The sequence below is a fragment of the Tachysurus vachellii genome, chromosome 10, assembly GCF_030014155.1.
Source record: "Tachysurus vachellii isolate PV-2020 chromosome 10, HZAU_Pvac_v1, whole genome shotgun sequence".
In the NCBI taxonomy this organism is placed as follows: Eukaryota; Metazoa; Chordata; class Actinopteri; order Siluriformes; family Bagridae; genus Tachysurus; species Tachysurus vachellii.
Genome location: NC_083469.1, coordinates 20,322,441 through 20,334,892, shown reverse-complemented (window position 1 = coordinate 20,334,892; position 12,452 = coordinate 20,322,441). Strand labels below are relative to the sequence as shown.

Genomic DNA, 12,452 nt, shown 5'->3' with positions numbered 1-12,452 from the left:
ATGTCTTACCTCATGTATATTAATTGTTTTACAGTCATGCAACCAAATTAACGCAGCTTACCACAGAAATCAGTCACTTGCGCTGCTGTGCTGAGGTACACTTTGTGTTAAACGTGTCTAAAAAAAAGTCTAAAGTTTGGATTCATTTCCAAAGCTACAACAATGAAGCAAATCTACCCCCTCTGAGGGGTTTTTCTCCACAGCTGGAGATACAATAAGCCAGGAAAGGTCTCGTCTTCTCCCAGAGAAAGCAGACGTTAATTTTTCTTCATAAAAAATGCTAACTGTTTTGCTAAGTTGTAATTCTGGATGTTAAAATTGATGTTGGAGTTATTTAAATTTAAATTGTTATGAATTGAAAAGCTCTGTTTAAAATATTTATAGAGTGATTAATAAACACAAATGGAATTGTTTAAGAATTGTGCATTATTTTTCACATTTCTTTTATTATGGAATCAGAATCAGAACCGGGAATCGTAAGGCAGAACTGGAAAATTTCTTTTGATACCCTACCAATAAATCAATGAAAAATTCCAAAGCCTATTTGAGTATGCTTGCTCTCCGTATGTATTCCCTTCTTGGCCACAATTTCATATCATGATAAATATAAATAATAATAAATAATCATATGATGGCTACCTCCAGCATGATGAGGCACGAATTTTATAAAGCCAAAATCATCTCAAACTAGTTCCATAATCATGACGAGGAGTTCGATGTTTGCACTGGCTTTCTCAGTCGCCAACTACAGGCTGTGGGCTATGGTAGTGCTAGTGTGGGCAACGTTAGGGGCTATGGTAGTGTCAACAGGGACCGAAATCTAAAAAGGAATATTTCCAACATCTTGTGGAATACAATTCTTCCTAAGGTAAGCATTGTTTAAATCAGCTCCAAAGCTTAACAAGTGTATAAAACAAGACCACAATTAGCACTGACCTCCTGATCCAGCACAGTAGCAGTTATTTCCACCAGGATAGTGGGCAGATTGTGTCCAGCATCAGAGTCACACACTTCCTTAAGCAGCACTTCAGAACTGTAATGAACCATCTTCCTGATCAGAGCCAAACTGGCTTTCCTACAGAGGAAGGACACAGAACTGTTATTGTCACTATTCATTAATCACAGACAAGAAAAAAAAAACCTTCATATTTAGCTGTTAGCTAGTTGTGCTGTCAGAGTTACATAGCTCTCTGAAATAAAACGTGTATTTGAAACATGTTTTCTCCAACGTGCAATATGAATTTACAACACATCACGTATGCAAGTGGTATTTTATGTTCCTACTTTATTATGCAGACTAATGACTGCATCAAGAGCCTGGTTTTAAAGACTAGCAACAAATGGCACTAGTTTCTAAAATTGTGGTGGCTCATACAAGTTTTGCTCAGCACAAATATAGAAAAAAAGCTGGTATAAAGTGTATATTGAATTCCAGGATGCTCTGATGGTTACTAAACGATGCAATTTTAACCTCAGCCCTACGAGAGCTTCACTTCATAGCCCTTCAGTATAGCGCAATTAGATTATAAAGGCGTATCAAACAAATGAACCTTATTGAAGGCAGCATGGTGTGCTGAAAGGTTTGTGCAAATACTGGAAGCAGCCTCTTCAAATAGATGGGTGCCATCTCAGGGTCCCCTTTTGGTTCAGTGCCCTCCTCCTCCTCCTTGTTCATATCCTTCTTTTTCTTGTCGTCCCCCTTGTTCACAGGACACATCCAGTCTCCTAGAGAAAATGTGTTCCAAATAAATGTTCAAAACAGGATAGAATAAAGAGAGAGAGAAAAAGCAACTGAAATAAAAAGCTTGGGGATTACAGTGTACAATAAGAGAACTCTAACTACTGCTCAGAGAACACAATCAGTCAGATGATAGGACTAAGGTGAAACAGGCAAGGATGCCGTTTCCTCTGTTCAATAAATTACTGACGTTGACATCTGACTATTTCCAATACAGTTATCAGGTGTAGTTCACATAATCAGTCCTTGTAGTTTCTCATAGAGTTAAAAAAAATTATTTTTTTTCAAATACATGACAAAATTGTGGCACGCACCAGGAGACTGGAGAATTGCTACCACCTCACTATGTCCCCTCTCCCTGGCCTTGTCCAGGGGCGTTTTGCCGTCTTCATCCCTCAGATCAGGATTGGCTCCATGTCGCAGTAAAGTCTTATAAAATAAATAAATAAATAAATAAATAAATAAATAAATGAATGTCTGAAAATATGGACAGAAAGGAACTTTCTAATTACAGCTCTTTACCTTGGCTACTTGAGGCCGTCCAAAACAGGCGGCATAATGCAGGGATGACGATCTTTGGCCTCTGTTGACATCTGCACCTCTCTCACACAAGAACTCCACCTACAGCAGAGCAGAGTTAAGCACCTGACATGTACCTGATTACTCTGGACTAATGCTTTATCCTGTCCAAGTGCCGGGTAGTATTTTGGTAAGTTAGATCAAGTTAAGAAACCATGCTGAATTAAGATGAATTATATGGCTGATATCAGTTTCTATATTAATAGCAGTTATCATTGTTTTACGCCACTGATTGCTTAATTATTTACTTGAGAAAGAGAGGATTCTGTCACATATACATTACAGCGCAGTGAAATTCTTTCTTCGCATATCCCAACTATGGAGGTTGGGGTCAGAGTGCATGGACAGCCATGATACAGCACCACAGGAGCAGAGAGCATTAAGGGCCTTGCTCAGGGGCCCAACAGAGGCAGCTTGGCAGTGCTGAGGCTTGAACCCTGAGCCTCCGATCAACAACCCAGAGCCTTAACCACTTAACCTCATTGTAGGGCAGTGGTGGCTCATCGTATGCAAAAGACTGCCAGATTTAAATGAACCAGATCACTTGTTATTGGTAGTGTATGTGACACAAAACACCGTCTGCTTTTTTGTTTTTACTTGCACACACCAAAAACGTGTTAATTTTTCAAATTGGATTCATCTGCATCATTGCTGATCCTCATTTACACTTCAATGCCCCTCTAATAGTGCATCATGCTACACACAATGCTTGTAATTTGCACATTAAAAAAGGAGTATCAAGCTAATTTTCCACAATATTAAAGATTAAAGCTATTCAAATAAAATTCTCACCATTTCCTGTGTTCCAAAAGCCGAGGCCCAATTCAGGAGTGTCTGTCCCACGTCATCCATAAAATTAACTTCAAATGCTAAAAGAAAAACAGGTTTCGTTTAAGTGTAAAAAGATATGCTCAAAACTGCAGTGAAAATATATAATTAAAGCACTGTATTGCTTGAAGTCAAAGAAATATTGTCTCACCGCCAGTGTCAATGGCATCGATGAGTGCATCTGTGTCTTTGCTACGAATACAGTCAATGAGCTGGCGATGAGATCGTTCACCAGAGCTGTCAAGGCGCCGTAGGCCTGGAATACGCCCACCTGAACCAGCTGTGGATTTGGGCAGTGCCTTACGACCCTCAAACAGCAGGACTAACAACAAGTCAACCAATCGCATTGTATCCAGCACACAGCGTTCATCGCCTTGCAGCGCACTCTCCATGGAGTCAGGCAGCTCTGAGCGCAGCAGATCCTGAGAAGACATGTTAAAGGGTTTTGCTAAAGCTCTAAACACACAATGGAGTTACTTGATCTTACTTGCATATCAGCACAATCAAGCTCCACTGTAAGTCCTGATCGCTCACACTTACAATCCCCTCCAAAAGGATTAGTATTTTTATTCTAGCTATACACTTAAGACATTTGTGTTTGAGATCAAACACTGAATATATATCTATTGGTCAGAATATAGAGCACTTTCTTATGAAACCCAGGGCTCAAAGTAAAGGAAAATAAATGCTGCTATACAATTGGAGGCATACAATTGTCTGTATGCTGTAGAATTATGATTTATGTGTTTCAATCATATTCATAATTCACTGTTTTTATTATAAATTATCATCCAGTATACAAAATGAGGTCCATGAACGGAGCCTTGAGCTCAACCCCAGTGAATGCCATTGGAATGAATTAGACCTCAGATTCTGCATGTAATCTGATGTAGTGGACCCCAATAATGTACAATAATAATGTAATAATAGTGTAAAACTTCATTATTAAATTTTGAAGTGACAGCACTTACGTGGGTGACGAGTGGTGAGCCCCTGCACAGGGTGGACAGCAGGCTGACAATAGTGGACACTTGGTTGCTAAGTTTAGAGTCAGGGGCAGACGGGGCACCTCCTGTAGATGTTCTGCCTGGTTTGCAGGTGGAGGAAGGACCAGCAACTGAACCTCCTGCAGCAGCCATGCGTGATAGAAGCTCCTCACTCAGGCCGTGCTTGGCCAGCGGAGCTGGATCAACCCCACGGCGTGTGAAACGATCAGCCAGAGATGCAAAGCAGCGCAAGGCGCCATCAGAAACCTGCAACATCATAATATCCTTTGGGTTTTACATCTGGACACATTCTGAATACTAAAATTAGGTTTGTTGCCACAATAACCACTTAAAGTCTCTAAAGTTTATATGCAAATATATGTCTGACTCAAAGAAATCATTCAGAGGTTGTAATCAAAATAAACTTAGATTTTCCCCTAAACTCAACTTTAAACTCAAAATGTAACCTGGAAAAAAAAATGTTATTTACACACTAGGACCAACACTCAATGTTAAACGTTACCATAAAAAAAAATAATAATAAGTGTGCGTGTTTCCCAAAATATAGGTTTTCTTTCTTTCTTAGGTTATCTTTCTTGAGCAATGTATATTTGCTGTGCTCTTGCACAAATGATGAAACACTGAGCCACATTTCCTACGGTCAATTGGTATTAAACATGTATTTTAAAATCAAAAGCATAATCATGTCATGTTTATGAATTTAAAAGAAGTTCAACTCCAAAAGAACAGACCGTGCGACACGCAGGACAAATTCAACACCAGAACTGGAAGAGCAAGATATCAGGTTTGAGGGCAAAATATGAATATCAAACTACAGACAAGAATTTCCACATATTTACATCTAGTTTTATTTGAACCCACCCATCTGTTACCCAGGTGTGCCCTGTTCATTACCCAGTTGTGCTTGATGTTCTATATTGTTTAAAACATCTAAATGTAAATGAGAATAAAAAGCTGACATCAGGGTCTACAATCCCATTCATCTTTTGATCTTAAACCCCAAAGCCTTCAGTGTATATCAAAGGGGCTTTTTACACCTGGTCACTTCATGCGTTTTCTGTGATCAGATAACTATCCGATCATAAAAAGACCAGGTCTAAATGCCCTCCGAAACGTTTTCGAGACAGATATAAATCCGATCGTTCAAACCACTTCAGGAGGTGGTCTGGGACACATTTCAGATGAAAATGAATGTGGTTGTTCGAGCCACATGTCAACGCTATACTCCTCCCAAACAGAAGTACATGACTCGCGAGTGATCTTTCACCCAGGCATCTCGTTGGGTCTTAAAATGCACTGCTGCTGCCAGCGAAAATACAGCAAGCAGTAAATGCTGTTTTTTTGTAGCATAACCGTCGTAACAAGTTTTTTCGTCTTCTACACCAAAGTGTGTTCCATTTCAATTACCCCGGAAATGAGGTCAAATATATTTGCATTTTGTGCGGGAGTAGAAAGACCGGATTGATATCCGATTCGCCGAGACACATTTATGTGCCCTATAAATAGTTTCAACAAATCAGATACCTATCGGATCAGAGAAAACACACGAAGTGACCAGGTGCAAAAAGGCCCAAAAACAAAAGAACTGGACGTGGCAGTCCGTTACTTTCAGCAGAAGCTGTGTATGTGTGTATGTGTTCACACACACGCAAAACTAACCAATAGATTACAGCAATTGACAAATTAAGTGATAGTTGCAGCACCTTTTAATGCTTCCATGCAAAGTTTCCATTCATTCTCGTTACAGCGTTCTTACGGTTATTTCTTATCAGCATGATAAGCTGAACTCTCTGCAGACAACCTTCATTTAATATGCATGTTATATGTTCTGCTCCAAAGTCAATCTCATGCTGGGGAACATAGTAAAGTGTCAGTGTTACCATACCAACACATTACTCCAGCTTCAGCTTTTTAATCACGTTGCTTGTATTTTAATGAGTTCTGAAAACCAGTTTATTTCATAGGTACAGCATTAGCTTAAATAAATATTAAACGTGGGGAAAAAATAAAAATATAAACAAGAAGAAAATAAGTCAAGAACAAGACGACCAGTTAATCGTTAAGATGAAATTGTACTGTATAAAAAGGAGATCAGTTTATGGCTCAGTATATATTTAATTGTTTCTTTTGGCACAGCATTTTCTTTTAATGCTGTGCAACACTTTATTAAATGGAACACAAGCGACAAGTAAGCAGCTGATTTGATACAAGCATAGCTGCAGTTTTACCTTAGATTTCATAGTGCGCTGCAGACCTGTTTATCTAACACACCATAGGGGAGCTTGAATAAGGTTTCTTGCTTAGAAAATTTATACCATTAGATTATCCAGCTGATGTTCAATGTAATGTCCAGGGAATCCCAATGCCAATTTACACCTCGGGTCATTTATTAATAATTTAAAAAAAAAGGGGCTAGACTGCCTAAAAAGTGCCTCCTGTTCATATTTGCATATCTATTCAATGCAAATCATGTATTTGTATTTGGTTACTGCATCCCACATGCATGCACAGACACAACTATACTGTACCTTCCATCACTGGGCTTTAGGAAAACAGAACAATACACCAGCTCGTAAGACAAATCAGACGTACAAGCTTAGTTGTTCAGGTTTTACTTGGACAAACAAGAACAGCACAGCACTCTCTCAACTACGGGTGTCACAGCCCTGATTACAAAGAGGACCTTTTTTTTGTTGCTACATTGGTTAGTGTGTTCTGACACAAAAAAAAAAAAAAAAAAAAAACACAGGAAAACAAATGAAAAGGAATTGGTTATGAGGGCTTACATGATACTTATCGCTGTTCTATTTTCCAGGCTATTATAAGGATTACCTTAATTGTGTTATCATACAGAAAAGTCATTCTGACTGGCCTTAATCTTTTAATCTATTCTGATTAAGGGGTACATGAGAACATTTTTCAATCTGAGGCGGTCATCAGACGGATTACAAACAGCTTAATAGGCTGCGCAGAGCGGGAGTTAATATGTTCTGTTTTCATTTCTATCAATTTACTCAGCACAAGAGAGATAAAGCACAAGTCACGTTACCTGGTGGTCTTCGTGTTTGAGAAGACTGGATAAGGACTCCACACAGGTCTCAAGAGACGAGTCTTGTGGCTCCATTTTACTGCATAGTCGAGATACTACTGCCATGGCTGAGTGCAGTGTATCCTTATGCACCAGGTGACCACTGTCCCTAATGAAACTCAGAACACAGTTCAGCCCTCCAGCCTCGAACACAGCACCAGACTCTCGTGTGCAGATCAGCTCCAGCACCTAAGAAGATAAAAGGCATGAATAAAAATCGAGGCATCGAAATCCTACAATTCCTTTCATGTGCCTTTCATGCAGATGTAGCTCAGAATGATTAATCGAGTATCAAGTGCTACTCAACAACATTTACAGCTTCCAAAATGAACTTAAATCTTACGCTATTTTTTAAAACTCTATGTAAAAAGCTGTAGAGATAACAGGATGTACCTTTACACACTGCTCTGCTAGATCCCTACTGGTCCTATTGTTGAGCTCTACCACCACCAGTCGGTTACAGAGGGCCTTGATGGCTCCATCCACTCCAACGATCCTGCGCGTGCACTCAGCGGACACATCTAGGTAATAGGTGATGGCCCTGGCTGTCACTTCCAAAACATTGTCAGGGGCACTTTCATCCAGGAAGATCTTACAAAGGGCTGGAAGAAATGTCCTTGGAGGACACCTAGAAACACATTGTGAAATGCATAGACATACAAATGTAAAACCACACAGTCAATTTACTGCCATTCGGAAAATATACTGGTAACGAGAACAAATCATCATCTCCGGACAATTTAGATTTCTGGACAAAATCTAATAACACAAACACAATAAAATAAAAACAAGAATTGGATTAGTTGGATGCCCAGGTTATGCACTTAAAAGAACCTTTTAACAACAACACATCAGCAATGATACTGATAATCTGATTCACAGCTAACTGTAACAGATAGTCTCGATTTACACTCACGTCTCAAAGCAGCGGTCCACATTATCTGACATAAGCAGTAACATGCAGAGCTGCTCTAGGGCAATGAGCTGCATGTCACGCTCATCGCCCTGCCCCATCTGCAGCCATTCCAGTAGTGTGTCCGGGTCCACATCAGCCATGACACAGCTTTTACCGGTCAGATGAAAGAAGAGAGTATGAGCAATCACTAGTCCTCTTGCAGGTTCATGAAGTCTTCACCTTGAATTAAAGTGACAAAGTCTATATTAATAAAGCAAAGACAGACTGGCTTCTGAGCTAATAGAAGCAACAGACACAGATGGACACATTGAACTTCTTGTGGTTGAAGAAGATTCACACTGATTTGATAGGTTGTAAACAAAATAAAAGTGTATTGTCTATAAAGCAGTAGGACACTCAATCAAGATTCAGCCGATGACCTTAATTGGGTCAACAAAAGTGGTGGTCTGCTAAAATAAGAACTACTCAAACTATTGTTTAAGAAAACTTTGACACAAAAAAAAGCCACAGAACCTATTACACTAATTACTTGATAAATCATTTAACAGTGTTCTACCATGGCCTGGTTAAGTGAGTGCTCAGGCAGGCACAGCCATGTACAAGGTGTTTGAAGGAAGACGGTTGGGTTGTTTTCCTCATGTGCAGGAAATTAACCAACTCTGCATTTGCTATAATGTCAAAAGTTAAAAAATAAAAATAATCTGGCAGTAATAGTACTTCTACCACTTCTGGTTGTTACAATTTTTAGATAATTGTTCACAGAAAATAAAATTTCACAAAATATACAAAATATAAATAAAATATCTGCTGCCAAACAACTTAACATGGGTCTATCAGGAGTGAAAAGGTTAGGCTAAATTTAAAATCGTCAGATATTAAAAACCTGAGAAAAATATAAACCAGACAGAATCTTTGTACACTAGATGACACAGATATTTACAGTGTGTTCTGCTCAACGAGGCTCCTGGTAATTAAACACACACTAGCAATTAAAAATCATCTAAACAAGCAGCAGGCCTAAATCTGTCTGATAAAATTTCAATCCGGATATATAAAAAGAGGTTTTTCTTTTTTTGCATATAGACACAAAAACAAACAAACACATAAATGCATAGTTGTATGAATTTCACAGACTTTAAAGCCCTTGTTAATTAATATGCTTAACCTTCTGCATGAATATCCTTACCAGCTTGGCCTACAAATACATTTCCTTCATTGGGACACTTAAGTACAACATCCACAGTTGAGATTAAAAGGTTGCTTTAGAGAAAGAAAAAAAAATAATAGACTAGTTATAAGAAATGACAATTTTATTAAATGTTAAATATTAAACTAAACAAGTAAAGTACACCAAATCCAAAATGTGCTCAAAGCAGAATTAAAACGCAACAATTAAGTAGATGAGGATAGAAACAAACAAACAAACAAACAAACACTTAACTCGCAGAACTAATACAAAATTCGCCATGAGTGATGTGTACGAGACAAATCCCAAGTAATATACACCATAAAACAGAGGAATGTTTATAATTTGGAGTCTAATTTAAACTAATGTCTATGGATGAGTCACAAACGCGACTTTGCACATTGCAGTCGATGTCATCATGGTAGGAGTTAACCAACACCAGAGACTCATCTAGTCTTATCTTGAGAAGCCTTGATTCAACTAACCAACTAACAATGCCATGTTTGTGCATCAAAAAAACAGGCCAGGCTTAAATGAACCATGTACAAACAGTTCGACTCTCAGTCTGCCAAACAATTACTTAACACATCATCAACTTCTTCCAGCCACCAGAGAAGAAACAGTAAAATGATCTACGCACCAGTGGGCTGGATGGGTTTAGAGCTTACTTGTTGTTGGCGATGATGTTAGAGGCCCCACGTTGCTGTTAGAATCAACTGTAGCTTAGTTACAGGGTCGATTCTTCTGAGCCGATTCCTAGCGGCTGTCACTCGATACCTCCAGAGTATCTGACGCTAACTAAGCTCACTGCCACTTAATCGTGTCCGAATACGACTACGTAGATTCAGCAGCTGGTATCTAAACACACCTAACGAGCCAAAGCTGCTAGATAAACAAGCAGAAATATAAATAAACTCGTTAAACAGATTCAGCACGGAAAGCTATGTTAGCTTATGTTAGCTTAGCCACACAAGCGCGTCTTTCTTTATGACTCCCACTTATCGTGTAAACACGTCAATTCTCCGAGATAGTCGGTTTAACTAACGTTTTATAGCCGAGTCTATTGGGATTCGTTTTAATTTGGTTTCCGACGAAAGACGGGCCACAAACATGTTAGCTTGTTAGCATGTCCGGCTAACTGAAGCTAGCTGAAAGGATCAGGTTTAACATCCAGTCGGATAATAAACACAACCACGAGCCTTGTTCATTAAACCTCACAAATAAACATTAAAGACGATACTAGGTGACTCTCTGAAGACTGAAACGTTATTACTACCGGGTATGACACGCGGCGTAGCTTTATGTGTCGTAGGTTTGTGTACAAACAGTGAAGCTACACAAACACGGCCCGTGTTTACTGACAGATCCGGGGACATAAAGTTCTGCGCGAGCGCGAGGCCCGGCCGCTTCACCCCGCCACGCGCACAGGGAAACTGGCCGGCTTTTCCCTCAGAGACAGAATCAAACTCACCGTTTTTCAGCAGACGCCGAGAAAAACCGAAGCGGCTTTTAGACCAGACCGTAAATATGACAGCCAGGAAAAAAAAAAACAAACAAAAAAAAGTTAACGTTTCTTCATCCCCTTTTCTGTCATATATATACACACAAAGCTAAAGGTCAAAGTGAACGGGGGAGAAGCAGCTGACTGATCGGAGCGAAATGGAGCCGTCGAGGGGAATCAGCGTGAGGCTCCGCATCACGAGGCACAGCGCTGCACTTCCGAAACCGGCCGCCGGGGGGAGCTCACGAACATAAATGCGTGTTTTAGTTTAAGCCGAGTGACTTGTTTATTTGGTCGCCGTTGTTTACTAATATAAACACTTGTATTTAATTTTTAGGTCTCTGTTTCCACGTAAATGTCTAAAAACGTCATAGAGTCGATCCACCGAACTGAATTTCGAATCGGTGCTCTAAGTTACTATCGTCTTTGTGGATTCTAATCGAACTGAGAACGAAACGAGCCAGTGTGTGTTTTATTATTATTAGGGGTCAAGACCCGAAGGGGCCTAAACACCTATTGTTATCGTTAGTTTTCTTCTTCTTATTATTATTATTATTATTATTGTTATTCCTCTTCCGCCATTGAGGTCAATGGCAGCCCATAGAACCGTACGTAGGAAAGTTATGTAATTTGGCACACATGTAGAGGCCAGTCTTAGAAGTTACTATAGCAACTTTGGTGTGTCTAACTCAAACCCTCTAGCGCCACCAACAGTCCAAAAATCCAATTATGTTGCATATTTTGGATCCTTTGCTCATCAGAATCAGAAAGGTCTTTATTGCCAAGTATGTTTTCACATACGAGGAACACACACACTTACACAAACACTCTCACTTACACACACACACCCACTCACTCACTCTCACACTTACACACACACTCACTCACACTCGCACTCACTCACACACACTCACTCACTCACACTCACTTACACACACTCACTCACACACACTTACACACACCTACACACACACACTCGCACACACTTACACACACACTCACACACTTACACACACTCACTCACTCACACACATAATGTAAATGACAGACAAACAGCTTAATACACTGAGCTTGTAAAGTAAACTAATAATAACGATGAATAATCGAACAATTATGAACTTGTCGGTGATGTTAAATTTTATTCTTCTGTGATTCCAGAAAGAAATAAAAAATATAGCTGCAAGCAGCGATACCGGGGTCAAGCTGATCAGATGCGCTCAGAACATGTCGCTGATGAACCATACCAAGTGTGCGAGTGTGAGTAAGTGTGCAAACACTTACACACACACTCACACTTACACACACTCTCACACTTATCACACACACTTAGGGGCGTAGACACCTATTGTTATCGTTAGTTTTCTTATTATTAGCATGCAACACTCAGGACACACTGGGTGACAACCGCACACACTCACACTCCAGAACATTTAGAGATGGCAATCAGTCTAGAACATACATATACATCTCCAGAGTAACAGGAAAAAACTACAATGAGGGATCTGCACAAGATGCAGAAATTGAACACCTAATACCAGAGGGATGGAGCAAACATACCACCGCAAAACAAACCACTAAGCCACCATGCCTTTTTTATTTTTTTTATCTT

The 12,452-nt window shown here is 39.6% G+C and overlaps 1 protein-coding gene across 8 annotated transcripts in view; it reads right to left on the bottom strand.

Annotated features, from left to right (window-relative positions):
* Positions 1–11,039, bottom strand: part of hectd1 (HECT domain containing 1) — a 31,997-nt gene extending 20,958 nt beyond the window's left edge. For 5 of the 8 annotated variants that reach the window (XM_060880202.1, XM_060880205.1, XM_060880209.1 and 2 more), the window contains exons 1-11: positions 10,814–11,038; positions 8,157–8,375; positions 7,634–7,868; positions 7,202–7,429; positions 4,117–4,398; positions 3,297–3,567; positions 3,110–3,186; positions 2,261–2,359; positions 2,053–2,167; positions 1,551–1,725; positions 937–1,075 (exon numbers count right to left, since the gene is read on the bottom strand). In XM_060880202.1, the coding sequence (XP_060736185.1) occupies positions 937–1,075; positions 1,551–1,725; positions 2,053–2,167; positions 2,261–2,359; positions 3,110–3,186; positions 3,297–3,567; positions 4,117–4,398; positions 7,202–7,429; positions 7,634–7,868; positions 8,157–8,296 (1,761 nt within the window). In that variant the 5' untranslated portion in view covers positions 8,297–8,375; positions 10,814–11,038. Of the gene's footprint in view, positions 1–936; positions 1,076–1,550; positions 1,726–2,052; positions 2,168–2,260; positions 2,360–3,109; positions 3,187–3,296; positions 3,568–4,116; positions 4,399–7,201; positions 7,430–7,633; positions 7,869–8,156; positions 8,376–10,010; positions 10,225–10,813 lie in introns of all 8 variants that reach the window. The other 3 variants (XM_060880203.1, XM_060880208.1, XM_060880204.1) reach the window with 3 other exon arrangements.
* Between the last annotated feature and the right edge of the window lie 1,413 nt (positions 11,040–12,452).